This window comes from Echeneis naucrates, chromosome 15, assembly GCF_900963305.1.
Source record: "Echeneis naucrates chromosome 15, fEcheNa1.1, whole genome shotgun sequence".
NCBI classification, from domain to species: domain Eukaryota; kingdom Metazoa; phylum Chordata; class Actinopteri; order Carangiformes; family Echeneidae; genus Echeneis; species Echeneis naucrates.
In genome coordinates, this window is record NC_042525.1 from 5,819,006 (window position 1) to 5,839,503 (window position 20,498).

At 42.9% G+C, this 20,498-nt stretch overlaps 2 protein-coding genes across 4 annotated transcripts in view; one reads left to right on the forward strand and one right to left on the reverse strand.

Annotated features, from left to right (window-relative positions):
* Positions 1-339: 339 nt before the first annotated feature.
* On the forward strand, positions 340-8,567 carry zc3h6 (zinc finger CCCH-type containing 6). Of its 3 annotated transcripts, none has more exons than XM_029521748.1 (12): positions 340-807; positions 2,868-3,099; positions 3,218-3,340; positions 3,431-3,680; positions 3,784-3,926; positions 4,199-4,327; positions 4,441-4,555; positions 4,663-4,772; positions 4,877-5,109; positions 5,203-5,615; positions 5,731-5,898; positions 6,093-8,567. In XM_029521748.1, the coding sequence occupies exons 1-12, from the start codon at positions 722-724 to the stop codon at positions 7,685-7,687; spliced, it is 3,597 nt and encodes a 1,198-aa protein (XP_029377608.1). In that variant the 5' UTR covers positions 340-721; the 3' UTR covers positions 7,688-8,567. The 3 variants fall into 3 exon arrangements, with proteins under 3 accessions (XP_029377608.1, XP_029377609.1, XP_029377610.1); XM_029521749.1 differs by having other exon boundaries at positions 340-605; XM_029521750.1 differs by having other exon boundaries at positions 340-517.
* A 9,511-nt stretch (positions 8,568-18,078) lies between these two features.
* Positions 18,079-20,498, reverse strand: part of itga9 (integrin, alpha 9) — a 39,178-nt gene continuing 36,758 nt past the window's right edge. The window contains exons 27-28 of the mRNA XM_029521828.1: positions 19,380-19,499; positions 18,079-18,201 (exon numbers count right to left, since the gene is read on the reverse strand). Of these exons, the coding sequence (XP_029377688.1) occupies positions 18,103-18,201; positions 19,380-19,499 (219 nt within the window). The 3' untranslated portion in view covers positions 18,079-18,102. The remainder of the gene's footprint in view (positions 18,202-19,379; positions 19,500-20,498) is intronic.

The following is a 20,498-nucleotide window of genomic DNA, read 5'->3' on the forward strand; positions in this document are numbered from 1 at the left end:
CGTATCAAAACAAGGAAAATGGCCGGAAAGAGAGTGAGAGAGAGAGAGAAAAAAAAACCCCGTCTCCCCTCCAATTGAAACTCGGCCGTTTTGACCGTGACACATTTGTGTTTCCCGTTAAAACGTTAAAAACTTTAAACTGTCGCGTATTCAGAGCCGCGGACAAGCGGGAGCGTCGCACACACTTCACTAGTGTAAGCGTTGAACATGACGGACGTTGCTCTGAACCAATAAGAATCGGAGCTCTCGTTTCCAGAACGACGTTTGACCAATCGCCGACGAGGGCTTGGTGAAAGCAAGTTCGGTTGATGCGGGCAGGACTATATATACGTAGAGGGATACATAATAGAGGAATGTGTTGCAGCACTCAGAAGCCATTTTGAGATGATGTCCCTGTTGAGAAAACCCATGAAGATGCTGAAATCAACGAGCATGGTTACATTTCTGTCTGTTTCTCCCTCCGTCTCCTCTATCTCACCATGGCAGCTGTCAACCGACGGGACATTAGCAAAGCGGGGTATCAAGCTGCGCTCACAGAGTTAAAACGTCATTGATATGAAAGAGGAGAGTGTCTGTTTACTGTCTCTGTCGAGACATGTAACACCGTGAGTTTTTTCCAGTCTGAAATCTTCCAGCATCTCTCACTACCCAACGTCTCCTTTGAGTGACTTGTGTTAATTCACTCTGGTACCGGAGAGAAGGGAGGCAGATCCGTTCTCCAATGGCTTCTGTGAGCCTTGTTTCCAGTCCCCCAGCCCCTGTTCTTGACAAAAACATGACAGACTCTGAGCTTGCAGGGGATGAAAGGTCGAGTAACAATCTTGTGCAATTGTTAATACGCTCATCTGTCCGTTTCAGTGCTGTGGGTCTACATGCTTGTGTTACTGTTTTGTTTTTTCTTTCTTCTTTTAACCATCAGTTGCAGGGTATAGAGCCATCTCCACGGTCCCCTCCACCCCCACCTCCACCCCTCTACCCCTCCCCCCCCCCTCTCTATCTCTCTTTCTCTCAGAAATCTTTGCATGCCTCTTTGGTATAGTTCTATCCAAAATAGCCTAGATATCCCATCTCCGTGTTCACAAAGAGTCATCCATGATCATTTCCATGCAAGATAGCAGACCTCGTCGTGTGTGTCGTTGTGGCTCTGGGAAGGATTCATGGCTTCATTGTTGCCACCTGCAGGAGACTATGCAGATGACCGTGATGTAGGCGCCACGCCTATCCTCGTGCTGACTCCCCCTACCGGGTGCACTGCAGAGCTGCTTGGCTGCTGACAGGGTTCACCCCGGGTGTAGATCTCCTGGGTCACTGCTTTGTAATCTCAACAGGACCAGTTTCAGCCAAAGGAGGGTCAGCTGGTGTTTAGTTGTCAGTTCTTACAGACTTTGGCCTCTGATTGAAGAGCTAAGTTAAATGGTCAGGAAAAGACCCATCAGGAACTTCATGTATGACTTTAGTGTTCAGTGAGGAGATTGTGTTTCTTGGAGCTTGTAGTATTACTATATTATTCAGTAGAATAACTAGACTCCTGTTTCTTTGAATCCTTATGTCTGACATTTGCCTTTGCTTTTTATCAGTACAGAGCTGGCTCTAATTACGGGTGAGACAGAAATAAGAATAGATGGTTTCATACCACTTAAAAAAAAAAGAAAAATCGTACTCAAAATGTTAAAGTAGGCAAGTGTTTCATGTTGGGTCTCAACATCTCTCCTACTTTAACTGAAGTGAAGATGGAGTTTAGATATAATGGCAGTTTTTGCTGTTGAGGGTGTCATGTTGATGCCTTAGGTGGAAGTGGTGTGGTAGGAGGAAATGTCTGACAAACAGCCCTGGATCAGTGGATGGACATATTTTACATTTATTTATTTATTTATTTATTTAATGGTTTTGTTTCACCTACTCCACCTACTTGCTGTGTATATATATATATTTATTTATTTATTTTTTTAAAGCTGATGAATTTACATGTCATGAAAAACATTAACATGAAATGGTGAAATAGATATTCTCATTGCTAATAGGAAATGGTACATCAAACACGCGTTTTACGATGTGCTCTGACATTAAATGCTTGCTCTGTGTTAAGTAAATGTACCTTTCCATCTTTGGAACACGATGCCCTTCAGAAGCAGCACATGGTCCACTATGGTGGGCCATGGCTGTTGCAGCAAACTAAGAAAAGAGTGTCCCAACTTCTTACAGAATTATGCTTAGTTACTGATCTGTTTCAAACATCCACAGAGCTCTACTTCAGTGTCTGGTGTTGGATTTTTACTGGCTGCTGTTTCCCAAATCCAAATATTATCAGTCATTGTTATTATTCTTATGGGTGTGCTCAGGCGCTATCAGCCAGATAGCGCATGTTCCTGTAATTCTGTTCTTTCAGTAAGAATAGTCATCGCTTGTGAAATATATATATATATACAAAATTTATTTTTTTTATTTTGAGTCATAGATTTGCCCAAATCACACCTCACTAGTCTTTGTCTCACCACAATGAATAACCTTGGTTATAAAAATAGAGCATCTCATAGATATTCTCAACATGAGGTTGAACATGATTAGATTTTCAGGACATTAGAAAATTAAGATCTAGGCTTGAATTGATGATAATGTGTATTAAATACAGGGAAGGCTTAGGGAAAATGGAAATTTTCTGGCATGATATTTGATACTTTGTTCCAACTGAAGGGCAAAGGCATTACAAAAATGTTTGTGTAATTCCTTTTTTACTTCTTATTTAATTACTATAGCAGCCTCAACAGATGACTTGCAAAAAATGTATTAATGTCTTCAACTGGAAAAAAACATAGCATATAAATCCTCACACTTATTCTCATTATACTGACTGTTTTTCCTCTTTTTAGGGAGGATGGTGAACTAGAAGATGGAGAAATAGATGATGAAGGAATTGGAATTGATGAGGAAAACAAAGAAGCGACAGAAGTGAGTGAAGAAAAAGAGAAAGAGAGGGACAAGGAGAAAGAAAAAGAGAGGGCGAAAGAGAAAGAAGAGAAGACTCACAGGCACTCCAGGAAAAGATACAAAAAGACCAGAGAAAAGAGACGGTCTAAAAGGAGGAGGCGTGACAGACAGAAAGTAAGCTGCCTATATACTTTATAATAAAATCATCTTTTAGTGCTCCTGCAGGCAGGGCATGAACTTGAACAACTTGGGACTGATTAAAAATTCAATCCAATATTTTGATCTTTCTCAGCATCACTCCCCCTCCAGCAGCTCCAGCTCTGACAGCTATGACTCTGACTATGACCGACTAGAAAGGCCCAAAAACAGGAAGAGCCAGGGATCGAGCCGTGACTCAGATGGCCAGCCCTTCCAGGTGAGTTCAGCATGGCTGACGGGCTGACTCGTAATTTTCATTTAAACATTATTCTACCAACATGTTTCTCATTGACTGTTGACTCACCAGCATGGGCGGGAATCAAAAGGAGGCCATGGTAACTTGCAAAAGTCCCCACCGCACAAGAGCAGCGATTTTGACAAATACAGCGACTACAGTGATGACAAGTACGACTATGATGACGAGGAGGATGATTACGATGATGACATGTCCGAGTATCAACAGGGAAAAGATTCAGCATCCCCAAGTCAGGGAAAGGGACGTCATATTAAGGACCACTTGAAGAGAGGAAACATGAGGGGGATGAAACAACAACAGTGTATGAAAGCATAATGCACACAATCATTTATGTATATGTGTTTAAGTTTTTAAAGTTTATAAGTTTTCAAGACTGTTCACGTCGTTGAAAATGTCATTTTCAGTTGGGCAAAGGGGAAGAGGACGAGGGAGCGGGCCAGGCAGAGGACGTGGGATGCTCAACAAGAACAAGAAGATGAAGGGCAAACTGTGGGGAGGACGTGGACGAGGTCGAGGAGGCGATCAGGGCATGGAAGACATGGGAATGGTAAATATACCCCAGCAAATACAGCCAGATGTTTTCTTTTTAACACCTTTGTTAAGCTTTTCCATATTAGTCATTGTGGAGAATTAATCAAAAGCAATTTTTTTTTTTTTTTTTTTTTTTTAAACTGACCCAGCATTCAAATTGTAACATATGGCTATTGATTGAAGATATTTATTAGTATCTGCAATAAGTCCAAAAAGAAAGAATTAAATTGTACTTTATATAAAGAAATACACTGTGAACAAGAGAAAACTGTTTACTTTTTCTCACAGGAAGGAAAAAATCCATTGGGTTTTCAGAAGAAAAGACCAATTATGAGCAAGGAGTTTATCAATCAGCACACGGTTGAACACAATGGTAGATATATCTGCAAGTATTTCCTGGAGGGTCGCTGCATTAAGGTACAGTAGACCTGTAATGTTCTTTGGCTTGTATTTGCATTAACAATGTAAATGTGTTGAAAACACGACGGCCCTCCTGAATGAATGATAATATGATTTTTGTCTTCATCCAGGGGGAACAGTGCAAGTTTGAACATGAGCTTGTCGTGCCAGATAAGAAAAAAGAGCTTTGTAAATTTTACCTACAGGGATACTGTAGTAAAGGAGATAATTGCATTTACATGCACAATATCCTTCACACTGACAGTGTCTTTAATTACATTTAGGTGACTGCAAGGAATAATGAATGGAGCGCTTTTGATTCCACTTTTTAATTCCTTAACCTGTCATTGCACATGAATATCCATGCAAATTTTTTCATACGGGAGCCAAGTGTTATCAGGGGGACAACTGCAAATTCTCCCATGAATCTTTGACTGATGTGACCAAAGAGTTACTTGATAAGGTCAGGCAAAAAGATTTTTTTTTTTTTTTACCACCATGCCATGAGGCCACTGGGCTCTAATAATGAACGTAATTCTTATTCATGCCTTCTGCTTCATTGATCAGATAATCAACACGGAAGAGGAGAACGCCCGTGAAGACGAACTGGAGCTGGAGGATCTTAGAAAGCAGGGTATCGCCCCGCTTCCAAAGCCTCCTCCGGGTGTGGGATTGTTGCCCACACCTGGTCAGAGCAGTCCAACAGATGGGGCCTCTGTCCAAGGAGGAAAGAAGATCCCCTCCCTTTTTGAAATCAAGGTTCAACCTACTGTGGATCTGGTCCACAAAATTGCTCTGAGGTAACCAAAGAAAACTGTAGCTGAATTGAAAATGAAGTCCAGTCCAAGTTTTTGGAGCGCATCTTCAAGCTATTTGTGCACTTTATTTTTCAGTGGATCCAACTTCCAGAGTCAAGGTGAAGGCACCAATCAGTCCTTTAGTGGGTCAGAGGAGACGCAGAGTGGAGGTGCTGTGCCTGCAGGCCCCTCTGCTCCTCCTATTCCTCCCCCTGGATCACCTGGTCCCATGGGTCACGCCACAGGACCCACCATGCCGCAGAGCCCCCCAGGACAGCCTCCACCGCATGGATTTCCAATGCAGCCACCAGTTCCCACCAATCAACCTCCACCTTTCCATGGAAATGTCCCTAATGTCAGCCCTCAGATGAACATGCAGAGACCACCGTTCCCTCCAATACCAGATTTGCAGATGCTGCAGAGTCTTTTCCCCTTCCCATCATTGGGTCAGAACCCAGTAGAGTTCTTTGGCGGCCTTCTCCGAAACCAGACTGTGGGGCAACAAGGAGGTCAGTGGGGCATTAAATTGGTTCTGCAGTAGATACAAACCTTTTTTTTTTTTTTTTAACTATCACTGAAATTGCAATATTTTGTTAATTTGGTTTATTATATTTTTTTTTACAGTGGACCCTAGTGTGGCCTTCATACAGAACCTCCAGCAGCAGATGGGTGCAGAGTCACAGTTACAGTCTTTACCACCAGCAGTACAGAAAGCCATATTTTTACACCTGACCCAGTCACAGGGGAATGAGCCACAGAGAGCAGACACTCAGGATGATAAAGCAAATAGAGGTAAGTGCCCAAGCACAGAAAGCAGGTGTGATGAACTGAGATAAAATAAAAACCCATTAAAACCCAGAATCATCTCAGAAACAGACTTTTGGAAAAAAAATAATTCCTCAATTTTAAGTTATTTCAAAATCACTTAGAAAAGTGCTTTGAAGAGAGGAGAAATAATTAGGAATGATTTCATCTTGATTTTGCAGATGAAACTACAAACTGGTACTCCAGTGATGAAGAGGATGGGAGCTGTGTTGTCTCCATCCTTAAATCTCTGAAAAAGCAGAGCGAGATGCAGCAGTCTCAGCCCAAGCCCTCCCAGGCTGTTCCTGTGGCCCCAGCACTGGGCGACCCCCGACTTGTGAAGGAGAGGGCCCCTCCAAGTGATCCGCGTGTGAAGACAGACCCCCGACAGCGACCCCCTGATGTGAAGAAGGAGTCGGATGCAGCTGCAGATCCACGGCTATCCAGAGACCCCAGAAAGAGACCGATGGAGCCATGTTCCTATCGCCAGCAGAGCCTCCCTGTTCCTCCAAAACCTCCCGCAGGAGAGGAGGATGATGAAGGAGAGAGGGAGCTCAGGGACAGAGCGGTTCTCATCCCTCTAGATGCCAGCCCTGATGCTGTGCTGCGGGACCCCCGTTGTCAGCTGAAGCAATTTAGTCACATCCGGGTGGACATTCTGCTCCAGCGGCCTGCTTTTGCTCAGACAGTGGTATGGGCCCCTGAGGACCTTATCCCTTCCCTTGTGCCCAAACAGGAACACTCCATCAACCTTCCCCTTCCACCGCTAATTGCAGATGCTCAAATGAACCGAACAAGCTTGCCTGAACATCCACCTGTCTCCAGCCCGCCCCCATCTGACCCCAGACTGCTAGCTGCACGTTTGAAGGAACGTATTCGATTGCCCTCTGGGTCTCTAGAGTCTCGACCCTCAGCTGAAAGGCCCATAGACCCACGCCAGCAAAAGACTCTGGACCCCAGACTCAAACGTACAGGAAGCCTGGACTCCAAGCTGCATCAGAAAGAGCCGTCCTCTGGGGGAGGAGTTGTGGACCCCAGGCTACAGAAGGCCGGTTCCAGCTCCTCTCCTCACGCTGCTCGAGTCAAGCCGGAGCCTGAGAGGCTGCCGCCTTATGCCCCTCGTCTGGCATCCTCTGGTGGAGGGCTGGAGAGTCCCACTACAATCCTGGGCGGCATCAGTTTATACGATCCTCGAATTCAAACAGAGCAGGCTCAGAAGGAGCAAGTTGAACCCCCTAAAAAGGCAGGTATACTGAAACACCCTGCGAAGAGAGACAATACTCCCCCACCACCTCTCTCACCACCTCAGCGAAGTGGCTCCTTCGAAGAGGCCAAAAGCACAGACATTGCTGCCGATCTGGCTCCACCTTCAATGTCCCCCAAAACCCCTCCCACCTCACCTATCAAGCCCCCTGCAGTTCATAACCTCCCCATCCAGGCGCTGGCTGGGCTGATCCGACCCCAGTACACTGACCCCAGGCAGGCCAAATTAACAGGACAGGGCTCAGCAGGGGCACAGGAGGAGGTGGAGCTGAGGAAGGAGCAGGAGGAGCAGGAGCAGGTGGAGCAGGAGGAGGAGGAGCAGGAGGAGCAGGAGGAGCAGGAGGAGCAGGAGGAGCAGGAGGAGCAGGAGGAGCAGGAGGAGCGGGAGCAGGTGGAGGAACCTGTGAAGGAGGAACCAAAACAAGAGGATCCAGAGGAGGAGGAGGGAGATGACAGGACGCTTAAAGATGTGTTCAAGACCTTTGATCCCACTGCTTCCCCTTTCTGTCAGTAAGCTCCAGTGTGGAAATATAAAAACAGTTTCTCAAGGTTTGTTTCTTAAAGACACAAGTATTAATCTCTGTTGAGCTTTACATATATCTATTTATTTCTGTATATAAGCGACCATGTACATTATCTTGTGTACCACACATTTCACAGTACGTATGTGAAGGTCCTTTTTTATCATTCTGTAACTTTGATGTAAATTCAAAACAATCAGAAAAAAAGGAAATACCTTGTGTTGTCACTAAGGATTGGCCCATATGCCATTTACTAATCTCACTCTACTTGCAGAGATACAGTGCTGAGTAATAGATCAAACCACAATTTTCATAATTCTCTTAATGTTTTTTTTTATTTCACATATTTATTTCAAGACACTTTTATATCAAGAGGTATTTAAGTCGTCTCACTTTTACAACAAGGGATTTTTTTTATTTTTTTTACTTCTAAGTCGAGCTCTTTTCTGATCAGATGTTAACTGTAGGCTCTTCTTGTTTGTAGAAATGACAAATCGCTACTTTCTTTTTACTGATGAATTAATTTCTCTACAAATAAGCTAGCTTGCTGTTCGTGCAACATGACATTTTCCTGCTTGGCCGAGAAGAAATGCTCTGTAGTTTTGCAGCATTACAGCTCTTCATTTTCTAATTTTGTACATTAGTGGACTGTTATTTAAATATTTTGAAGTTTTACTGTTGTGGAGTTTTCTGACTTGCAAACCTACAAATGATTACTAAATTAGATTGACGATTGTCATCCCTCATTGGTGACCAGTTAGGAACCATTTCCCAAAAAAATGGCCTTCGTTGTTTTTTGAAATGGTCATTCAGAATAAAAAGTAATGGGAAAAAAAAAAAAGCCAGTGTAATATACAAAGGATTAATATACAAGGGTAGTATCTTGGTGATGTAGTTTTGTGTGTGTTTAAAATTTGATCATTACACCTATTTTCTCTGTAGAACTTTTTGGAGTTGACTGTAGATAAGGTCATACGGGGTGGCGTGTGTCGGATGAATGGTTTCGACCTCCAGTGGCATATTTACTTGGCATTTTAGTATAATGAAAAGTTCTGTTACGTTGAGCTTGTTTGACTGAAACTAAGCTTTTTTTTTTTTCATAATTCACATTGTAAATTCCTGTTTTGTATCACATGTACAGTGTGTTTTAATGAATAATGCTTTATTTTTTTTTCTTGTTAGTATGGTGGTTATGGTTGTAATAATACTGTATGACATTTTAATGACACATATGCCCATCACATTTCAGTGATTTTATTATGAGTATCAGAAATAAAGAGATAAAATATAATCTGCTTTTACTTTAGAATCAAACACCAAGTTGAAATATCTTATATGAGAATCCATGTCCAATATTATGGGAAATATCAGGGCATGCAAAAACAATCTTTGACCATGACAGTCCACAGAAGAGCTAGCTGGCTGTCGGTGGGAGGTCATATGCATATCAAAACACAAACCACACATCAACTGTATCCATCTTGTACAGTCACCGCTGAAATAAGACTTGGTGCTACGAGGTGTGATGAGGTTTTTCTCAAACCCAACTCATCAGTCTCTGGGTTACAGGTTTGTTGGGCTCGATGGTTCTCCAGGTTCTTCTTCCACTGGAAGCACAGAGCTGTAGCTTCTGCACCGTCCGAGTTTGGCTCAGGTTGCTTCAACCCCTGGAATAAAAGCATAGTCCCAAAACATAATCAACACAAGCTGTATCACAGAGATGGACCCACTGCTTTGTGATTTCGTCGCTGTGTTAGATTTACTGTGATGCAGGCTGTTTCTGCAGCATGGACCCCACACAGGACCGTCTGGAGTAGATTCTGTGCGTTCTTCACCAGGATCTCATCAGACGATTTACACCCAGGTGTTACCGCATTGACGCTAATTAAACAAAGATATTGTTTCATTACATGTCTTCATTGTTACTTTCTTCCAACGTCACTGTGTGATTTGTGAGAAGCTCCTCTGACCTGGAGATGATGTTGAGCTGGTTGGTAATGGTGAGAATCTGCTCTACAATGAGAGACAGTTCAACCATGCACTGTTTATCCAAGCAGTGGTTAGCGATGATTCTGATGAACTGAGTCACTGACTGGCAGTTGGAGATTACATCTTTGGCAGCGTTGACAAAGGCCTCTTTATCCTGAAAATGAGAATGAGAAATGATGGTGGATTTTTTTGCATGTGCAAATATCAAATTAACAGACTGATTTTATATCTCTGGCACACAGACTAGTTTCCTAATGTTTATCCAGAACCATTAAGAAAAGACTGTTTAAGCATTTGTTTGAAATTATGGCGTAACTTCTACAGTATGGTGAGGTATACCCATTTTGAGATGTCACACCTTGACCTTTAACCTTTGGTGTCAAATGTGAGAGTATTTCTTTAAAAGTGCTACCAAGAAGTCGGCATTTTCTAAAAACTGCTTTGAGAGATCAACTAGACCTTCACCTTTGACCTCTGATCACCAAAATAAAATTATCATCAGCACAGTTTACCCGTCCAGGTGTGCAACGGCTGGAGCTAATTCCAGCTGACAGTGGCATTGGGAGAATGCAGGGAATGATCTGCACAGATTGTCAGTCCATCATAAGACCGACATAAAGAGACAAGCCACACAGAAAGGCTCCAGGCACGGGAACAGAACCGACAAACCCCAAAAAAGTGACCTCTGGTGGACCTTACTGGTATTGGGCCTTTCTTCTTCAGGTACTGAGTCATACAGCATATTGTATCAGCCATCTTCCTGGTCACCTGGACAATTCTGTTGTTCTTGGTATCCCAGCTGTCACTTTCTTGTTTCAGGAAAATAGACGTGTAGGTCAGTGAAGAGGTTTTGTTTGCACCAGCCCTGGGAATGTCCTGTGAAGGACACAAAAAGAAAAAGGTTTGATTTGCTGTAATTTTGAGAAATAACCGATTAATCTTATGAGATCTCATGAGATACCTACATGTTTATCCTTTCTTGGTAGGGCCATCTTGGCCCCAGCTGCCATGTTCACATTTTTTACACTCTCTTCCTTGACTTTGGGTGGGATTGCAGCCAACGCTTTTTCGACATCATCAAATATTTTGCCCTGTAGACCGGCTCTAACCTGCTCTTTGGCCTCTGGGCGAATCCCATCTTGCTTCCTGATCTCCTCCACCACGTAGTGAGCTTTGGCTGACCAGCACTGTATCTGTACATCCAGAGTGAGCATGTCACATATGTATTGCGTCTCCAAAATGAGCCTTGCCCTGCTGATAATATCTGAAACCTGGAAAGACATGTGGTCGTTCATAGACCTCAGATTAGCGCGGGTACGTGGGTCAGAAATGTAATTTAAACAGTCCTCAACTATTTTGGTCACAGATTCCACATTTTCAACAAATGTTTGTGCTGCTCTTCCAAATTTTTGTTCTGAATCTTCTGCATTATTCTTTCTAAAGTGTTCAGCTGCAAAATAAGCAATGCTGACAATATTTTTAAGAGCAGCGTCATAATCCGTGTTTGCTTTGCTTAAATGGCCCGAGAGCACTCTCATCTTAATCAAAACATGTCTCTGAAAGAATTCAGATTTTGCAAGTTGCATCAGACTTGGCATGATGTCAAGCTCTTCTGCAGCTTTAAGGTAAGCGTCCGTCAGTATCTTTAGTTCATCCTGGTGTCTTGTCAGCTGTTTAGATTTGTGAGCACTTCGACAACTCAGGCTGGTGATTCTTGCTGCCTCTTGGAGCCGAAGTGAGTTCTCCGACAACACAGAAAGCTGTTTCTGAGGTCTCAACTGATACGTTGCAGTTGATGTTCCCAAAATCTTATCAAGAGAAGTCAATAAAATCTGAATTGAGAGACCCCAGAGGATACAGAGTCCCTCCATCTGATCTGCGTGTCCGGCCAGTGAGGCTGAGATCTCAACGAGAGAGCTCGTGTTGTTCTGGGCTTTGCTCAGTTTGTGTTGTAAACTGCTGAATGTTTCTTCACCGTCATGAGAGTTCAAATCGGATGATGTCAAGAGCTGGACCGTGTCAGCACATAATCTCATTACATCATTTAACTGCTGTGTAACAGGGGCTGCCACAGTTGGCAGGTTTCCCTGCAGCGCAGGGTGAACAGCGTGATACCAGGTTCCAGCAACAGGCAGCAAAACCTTTCTGATGTTGCTGATGAGGTCGGAAAACTGCGTGCTGTATTTGTTGATACTCTCTGTGCTCACTGCTGAGCTCATCGCCGTCTCCTGAGCTGCCTGGACAAGCAGCGGCGTCAGTGACACTAGCTCTGCTCGAAAACTTTCCAGTGTTTGACAATCCACAGCATCCACGATGGCCAAGGCCTCCTTTGCAGCCTGAGCAAAACAGTTAGACAGCTCTAGAACACCAGTGCAGGCCTGGTTGAGCATCTCCACATCTTTCTCTTTAGTCACAGTCATAACTGTATACAAGAGGGGCAAAAGGTCAAATTCAAGAGGTTTCTGGATCAGTTTGGGCACAGCGGAGATGGCTGGCACCTTTAAATCATCACCGTCATATTTTTGAGGCACTTCTGCCTCCGTGGTTTCCTCATTTAAGCACTCCTCCACCTGTTCAGCATGGGAACCTCCCTCCATGAGCTCCCAGAGGGCAGAACCAGAGCCGCTAATGATATGATCCCGGGTCAGTTCACAGGTTTCTTTCACTGGTGAGCATGGCTTTGGGGTTTCAGGCTGATGTGCCCTTTCTCGCAGCGGACTCAGAAGATGCGGATGCTGTTCACCATCCAGGCCCTCTCTGAGCACTTTGAAATGCTGAATGACTCTGGAAACATTGTCTGAAAAAGTGGAATATGCCTCCACATTGAGCTGGGAACCTAAAAGCATGTCCCTCACTGCCTCTCCTGCTTTAGTCTGAGAGGTCTGAACCTGTTTCAGCAAGACCCGGAGGCCATTTCTGTAGATGGGGTTGTCGCTTCTGTCGAGGTGCCTCCTTACTGACTGAATCACCAGCTTCATGTGACATTTCAGGTTTGTTCCATGTCCATGAAACAGTTTGTAGCTCTGCTCCCTGTACGCTGAGTCGCACCCACGGCGGTCATTTACCATCTCATTTAAAGCAATATCGGTGAACTCCCTCACATCCGTCACATCGCTGAGAGCATCCAGAAGCTGGGTGGTGTCCTCCTCCCATTTCTGACAAACATCATGAAGCTTAAGCACAGTCTGCATCGCATTATCCGCCAGCTCCAGCGAAAGAGACGCAATTCGATCTCTGAGTCTTATAAGGCAGGCGCGTGAGTTCTCGATGTTCTCCAAACTCTTTGTGTCAACAGCCACAGCTGAGACAAAATTTGCCACTTGTATTATTCCATCAGTGGAAGATATGAAATCCTCGATTAGTTCCTGAATAAAATTTAGATCCGTCTTTATTGAGGAATCTGTGAGCATGATCTGTCTCGTCACGCTTGAAAGTTCTTCAAATGTAGAAAATGCTGTCGAAAATGTGTCCAAGAGTTGGTAGAGGATGGCAGGTATCAACGTGTTATCAAGCATGTGTATTTGTTGGACTAACAAAATGAAGGTGTCCTCAAGGCTCTGCTCATCGGGGTCATCTGAAGACTTTACAGTCCTTTTTATGTCAGACCAGAATTGCAGGATGTGGCGGCACTGACCTACCAGCTTTTGATGAAACTCTCTACGAGAAGAGTTTGCCACGAGCATACAGTGAAACACGAGATCTCTCACCATGATGTCAAATCCACTGCTTCGGACCGAGGACGCGGGGGAAGCAGTCAGTATTTGCATCAGTCTGGTCCTCCTCTCTGTGTAGTATCCAAAAGGACTCTGTGAGCTTCGTGGACATTCACCTTTCAGGGTCATAACAATGTCACCCACTGTGCTCTGCACCTTATCCAGAATGAACCTCTTGGCTGCCTGTGCTGGCTCACTTGTCGGGTGTTTGATGGTTGTGCACATGGCTGTGTGCAGCATGGAGATGCACTTCCTCAGGGTTTCCAGTGAATCGAGAAGCTGTTGGGACTGCGTGGGATCCTGTAAGGAGTCGGCTCTCACGACTGTCAGACTGTGGAGGGCACAAAGGGCGTCAGAAAACGCCCGGAAAGACCGGAGCAGAGACTTCATGTCTGGAGAACAGCCGAGCTCAGAGAGCTGCTCCAAAACATGACCAGCAGCAGCTACAACTCTCCTGACGGTAGCTTCATCGTCCACTAACAGAACCTACGAGCAGAGACACACATTGAGAGGCTGATATTGCTGCTGGACAATAAAAAAAAAAAAAGATTTTTCATTCATGCCATCTGTAGTAGTGCTGACAGAAAAACTGAGACAGCTTTTGTATGAGCGCTGTAGGCCTTGCATTTTGCATTTTCTTGTCAAGTATTTATTTACTTTAACAAAGTATTACGTCAATACGTCGGCAAGTGAAAAAAAAAAAAAACTTAAGTTTTTTAGAAAACCTTAGACATTTCGGAGTTGACACTGAGATAATGACGAGGTTTACCTGCTTTTTCAAGGCAGCGGGTGAATTTTCAATGGCAAAATGAAATGTCTTACAGTGTTTGTGATCTCCTAAAAGGCCCTGTGCTGTCTCTCTCATACACACACGTGTGTGTTAAATCACACAGTTGCCTCAGTCATTGTTTCAATAAGCAAAAACATTAAGAACAGATTTAAAAAATATGTAAAATGTACGTTTTAATTAAAAATAGTCCAAAAATGAAAGTTAGAAAAAGCCATCGGCTTTAGCTGAGAGTTTTAAAACTAGTAAAACTGACTTAATGATCGCCCTTGTAGAATTTACTTAGTGCAAAAACTTTCCAAGGTTTCCCAAGTAAATAACACTCCAATTTTTTTCAGTGTTGTTAGTGTATGTTCTTAAGGGAAGGATTTTTACTGCGTGACTGTATTTGCTCCATTTAAGGAAACCTCAGTGACAACCCACTCCTCCTGTCTGTGTTTAGTTCAGGGTCAGCAGTCAGGTCATCAACTGCAAACACCGTTTCAGTCAGGAGAGCGAAAGAAAAATCATACTTTACTTCGACTAATTTCAGGAAGACGTGCTGTGTGGCGGTGATGAGCTCCTCCCTGTGTTCCCCCAAACTGGGCTGGATGCTGAGTTTCTGGGCTGCCAGCAGCACATGCTGTCCCGACACAGCTACAGGCTCCAGTAAGGACGCCATGTCCGTGCGTAAAACGTCATCCTCTGTCTCAGCTACACGCCTGGAAGTAAAAGGTGACAAATGTAAATCCCACACATGCTTTGTGCCTGCAGGGCACCACAGTGGACATACCTGGAGGCCACGGCTGCCATGTTCTCAGTGGCTCTGGCCAAAGCCCGAGCTGCTGCCTCCAGCCGGCCAAACTGCCCGGGCGCCTCCTCGCCGTCACACAGCAGCACCAAATGGCACAAATGACCGGCGATCGGTGCGACCAGCTGCTCCGCGGCCGCAGTCCGAATCGAGCCGTGGTGGAAGGAGGAGGACATGGTCAAAAGAGAAGTGACGGCCTCCTGCTGCGTTCGCTCTGGTAATATAATGAATTATATCAATAATTCATTCTGTGTTTCACAGCAACAAGCGATGAAACCTGACCACAAGCGGACCTTTTGCCTCGAGTCGTTGCGGATTAGTGTTTCAACAAAAGCTCACCGTCACCATTCGGACTAACTGCTTACTCCTTCAGTGAAGTGGTCACAATTTGTCAACAACACAACAGAAAAATGCAATTTACAACGACAAATCCTCATATTTTATTATGCCTGGTATCGAAGACATTAAAGAGCGTTTAATATTTTTGCTTGATTCATTGAAAACTGATCAATCAAGCGATGATCACTTATTTCTGTGACACACTTTAAACTATAATTCTAGCAGATTTTCAGAAATATGCTGATTAGAATTGTAGTCTAATTTTTTTTTTCCATAAGCAAATATTACTGCACATAAACCCAAAAGAGTTTTGTCCAGCACCTTTGAATATGTACAGGCATTTTGTGTTTTCCTTGTTGTTGAATTTTTGTCTGTATTACAGCGAAGCAGCCAGCAGAGAGCAGCACTCACCGTGAGCCACAACCACACAGGATTTATTTTTCCAAAAAAAAAAAAAAAAAAAACAGTTCAAGGAGCCAGGAAGTGTCACTTTAGAATTTATCAACTGATAAATATACTGCTCAAACATGATTTTAAACATCAAACATACAGCACACTATAATGGAAAAGATATTCGTTGACAGTAGTATACTCAGAACAAAACCCCAAAAGAACGGTGAGATTAAACATTGACAACAAACAAACAAACAAATATAACCATCACAGTTAAAATGTATCAAAACATGTCAAGTGTTGGTTTCTCTGCATAACAATATAGCATCGGTTTAACAGATGCAGAGGGAGGACGTGAATGTGTACAGTATATGCCATCATGCCAGTGGAATTAAATGGTAAAAAATAAAGTGTATCAGATCAGTAAAAGATTCATACACAAGATTCAACACAATAGAGAGCCAAGCAATCATAGTCAGGCATAAAGTGACTTAGCACTGAAGTCTTCATATATAGGTTTTGTTCTATTGCATTGCACGTTTCAATCTGACTTTCACTTTTACTGCAAAATAACCCTCACATCCTGAGACTGCAGGGTTTCATCCTAACTTCATTTGTGTATTTTTTTTTTTTATTTTTTTATTTTATTTAATTTTTGTTGCATTCTGCAAAAAAGCTTTTCAAACAAGTAAAACAGGTAAAGTTCTTTGAAGTTTGATGTATAATACTGAATTCCCTCTTTTGCAGTATTTTCATTCACAATCTAGCCCAACACTGAAAAGACTTGAATAAACATTTGGGGTAAAGCTTTTGAGCGCTGATGAGCCGTGGACGTCAGAGGTGGCAAGTTTTCATGGGGCTGACATTCCTTCATGTTGGCTTAAAATGAACTTTTCCCATGAGCCCCAAAGAGCTTGTTCACGTGTCGTCATTGAGAGAACCACACTCCCACCTATTTTTAGGGCATTCATCATGCCATGGGGCCCTGTAAATTACTGTAGGTAGACTCCCATCACAGACTTATCTGGCCACGGAGGGTAATGGTTCTCATGTTTCGTGCTAAAAATCTATTTTTAATAATATAATGGTGGAATTAAAAGGTTTGCTTGGGTGACGTCTGGAAAATTTTGGGGAGTAAATTGTGATCCGGTCTTGTGTTACAACACACAGTAAATTATTTATTTCAAAATCAACTGAAATACCTTAATTTGACCTTGTAAACCTTTAGGGGTCTATTTAAAGAGCCAGCTGTAAATTGTTTGTTTACCCATGCACTCTTAAAGCACTGAGATTAAAATGTAAATCAGTTGAAGTCACTTAGTTACATCCACTTTAACGCCCACCAATGATTGGGTAAAAGCATGACCAGAACAAATGGAATGCTGATGGAAAGTCGCAATGCTGGAAACGTGAAGGCAGCTCTTACAGGTTTTTTTTTTTTTTTTTTTACAGCTCATCTTCTGATTTTCAGACGTCAATAACAAAAGAAACAAGGCAACTAAAGCGTTAATAGAGAACTCAACATTTCTGCTGATTACAGCATCCTGAACTGAGTCCCAATGAGCTCAGAGTGCTTTTTCTGGGTCCCCAGACCTTTTCAGACTAATCCGACAACACTGGTGCATGACATCAGAACACAGCGTCTCAATCACTGTGTGTGTGTGTGTGTGTCTGTGTGTAACACACAGAAATATCTCTGGCTGATTATCTATAGGAGGGAGGGGAAGTCAGATGTGTAAAACAGATATTAATAAGGCAGAAATAGTACAGAAGAGATACAATCTTTCACTCCCAGGAAGAACTGAATATACAAATGACTCCAATCATATACTGTACAGGACACATCTTTGGCATAAAAAGTAAAGTTAAGGAGTCAAGGCATTCTTTCTTCTCAAACATCAGTGCTTTTAGGAAAACATACTGTCGACACAGTACATTTATAATGGCCTTCAAAACCGCAAATCTTCTTGAAGCCCAGTTTTACACATTATGGCTTAAAGTGTATGTATAAAAATAAATTTGCTATGTAACACAGCCCTGAGGGTTTTGTCGTCCACCAGTATTCATGCCATCTCCACACGGATGTGAGTCTCCATCAAGGAGTTACGTCCTTTCATGTTAGCTGAATTCCACAGCAAGTGTCCTCTGGCAAGCCACTCTGCCACCTCAGAAACCTGTTTCCTGGACCCCCACCAAAAAAAAAAAAAAAAAAAAAAGAAGTCTCCAAAAAATATGGAGGATATTCTTCTCTTCCACATATGAAAGACTGAAGGGCCTGGTGCCACTGGGGCGGCTGGGTTTCGAGACCCCGTGCTATTGGATCCTTCCTGACCCAATCCCTCATCGCATTGGCTCCTCTGGGACCCCCCCCCCCCCACCCCCACACCAATGCAAGTCTCAGTGATTCTTTTCCATCCAGTCCCAGCTTTCGTCACTGTCCTTTCTGTTCTTTTCTGCTTCGATGATCTCTCTGTAGCGCCGACGGAAGAAGCCCATCTGTTGAGGAATTAGAAATACAATCACTTGTGAAAATGAGGTTTATCTCTGCAGGAGTAAAAAAAAAACCAAAACACAACAACTTTGGGTTCACATTTCACCTCATTACCATTTCAGATTGTGGTTTTTCACATAGTAAATGAATAACTTTGAGCTTTATAGCCCGTATTGGCTTATCAGTGATATATTGCTACAGACATTAGAGGTGTATCAATACAGCAAACAGGTTTAATCGAGATGGAAGAGATCAATAGTCAGAAATAATATCTTATTTAGAAATGGATGCAAGTTGAGATTTCTCCCACAGTGACAAAACTGGAAATCTGTTGATGTGTGGAGGATAGGAAATCAATTTAGAACATCTTGGCATTGTATGCTTTGAGGAATGTAAAGTATACGCAATTTGAAGTGAACAAGCTAAACCAGCCAAAACAGGCAGCATAGATGGAAGCAAATCAAGAGCTCCCCCTGCAGAAATGTTTCTCTGGGAACGTAATATCGGATTGTAATTTGCATTTAACTGACCTATAACATGCATTTACAAAGTGCAACATAAAGTGGATAGGAAGGGAGGGGAAAAGCTGTGGATTCTTGGTGTGTATATCAACAAAGCCACACTGCGAGGCTGCTTCTCTCGCTACAACTTCATTCATTTATCTGCATTTGGCTACTACAGTTTATTGATACAGACCTGTACTCTCCTCAGGCATTTCCTGAAAAGAGCAATACAGGACATGTGCTGCTCTTGTAAGTGGGGTTTATTTTGGCAAGATCTGAGGACCTGGGGATCGAGGAGGGGGGAAATGCATCCCAGGACCAACATTCCAAGGTTTAGTTGTGGTATTCCCAGTGGAAAATGGAGCAGTGAAAAATAAAAGGAGTTTTGTGCTAACTGGGCCTCTGGATGTCAGTATAATTGCTGTTTCCCCCTTTTAAGATTTTCCTTTAATGTGAATGGTATGGCGTGAATTATTGTCTGTGATTTGTCCTTTTCATAGTTGTTGAAGGCCCAAAGCAAGCCACCCCTCCCACCTCCAGCTGTCCCCGTGCGGCTGGATACTGCACTGGTGTCTAATCAAAGTTGGACACAGGACTTTGGCCGTTTGTTAGTCTCACAAGAAATATGAGCAGTTTTACCAAATTTGTGTGCTGAAATAAGTATCTGTGTGCTACGTTACCTTCCAGAGTAGCACAGCTAACAGCAAAAAGATGAGGATTCCCACCAGCAGACTGATGGCGATGATCCAGCCGACTACGTAACCCCTCGGCTCCTGACTGTGGAGAGCCTCGAACACCAGCTGGAACACAGCAACGCTTCGGTCAGATAGTGACTCACACTCAAATAAGACCCAAACAAGCAGGGACACAATGATTAAGCAGATTAAGTCATGTGCTGCTAATGATGCAATGGAAATGCAACGACGATAACCAAAGCTTGTTTAAAGTTTGCTTTCGCCATGGTTACATCTCATGACTGGATTCAACATTTAAGCAGAAAATTAGAGTTTATTTTATATAGAACACACGTAGCCATGTGAACAAGATAGGTCAAAATAAATGTAGCTAGATTCCAGGGGAAAACCAGGGGGCGAAATAACAGTGGGCTGCCAATTGCACAGTCTTGGTATTTATTATTACCTCAAACACGTTCCCTTTCTTTAATTGACGTTAAAAATATTACACCAATCAGTAAGCTTGACCATCACTGTTTCACAAAACAATGCTGATGCCAAATGTGTATATCAGATTAGTTCAATTCAAAATAACATCACCCACTCTCTTTTTTTAATACATAGAGTAATAAAATGATCCCTTAATGCCCAATAAAATAAAAAAAAGCTTCTTAAGCCTTTCCCTAGGACATGAGTGAATGCTGACCTCCTGGATCATCTGTCACTGACAGCAAACCGTGTTTGCCTCACCCGATGCAGAGTGTGACATTTAACTACAGTGAAGGGAAGAAATATCTGGTGACCAATTGCTGTGCTTAATGTTATTAAGTAAATGATTTTTTTGGTCCCTTCATAGCATCATTAAATCTATTTGTGTAACACATTTAAGCTTTTTGCTTTGAAGCAACTTGATATATGTGTCCACAAGTGCTTTGATCCTTTAAATTGATTTGAAACTGAATTAACAGCGGTCTAACTGGAGTGAAATATTGCATTATTCTACACCACAGCCAAGTTGGCGTCAATGTCAACATTCAGACCTTCAATGGAAAAAAAACACATTCACTCGGGTCATGAAAAATCTGAGTCTATTTAGTGATGCTCTTGAACAAAGACCAATAAAGA

What these genes read in the sequence shown, in the direction of transcription:
- zc3h6 (XM_029521748.1), top strand. Translation starts at nt 722, where the DNA reads ATGGCTTCTGTGAGCCTTGTTTCCAGTCCCCCAGCCCCTGTTCTTGAC. An exon ending in GGAGGCGTGACAGACAGAAA is followed by an intron (nt 3,100 to 3,217) that starts GTAAGCTGCCTA and finishes GATCTTTCTCAG; the next exon opens with CATCACTCCCCCTCCAGCAG. An exon ending in CAGATGGCCAGCCCTTCCAG is followed by an intron (nt 3,341 to 3,430) that starts GTGAGTTCAGCA and finishes TTGACTCACCAG; the next exon opens with CATGGGCGGGAATCAAAAGG.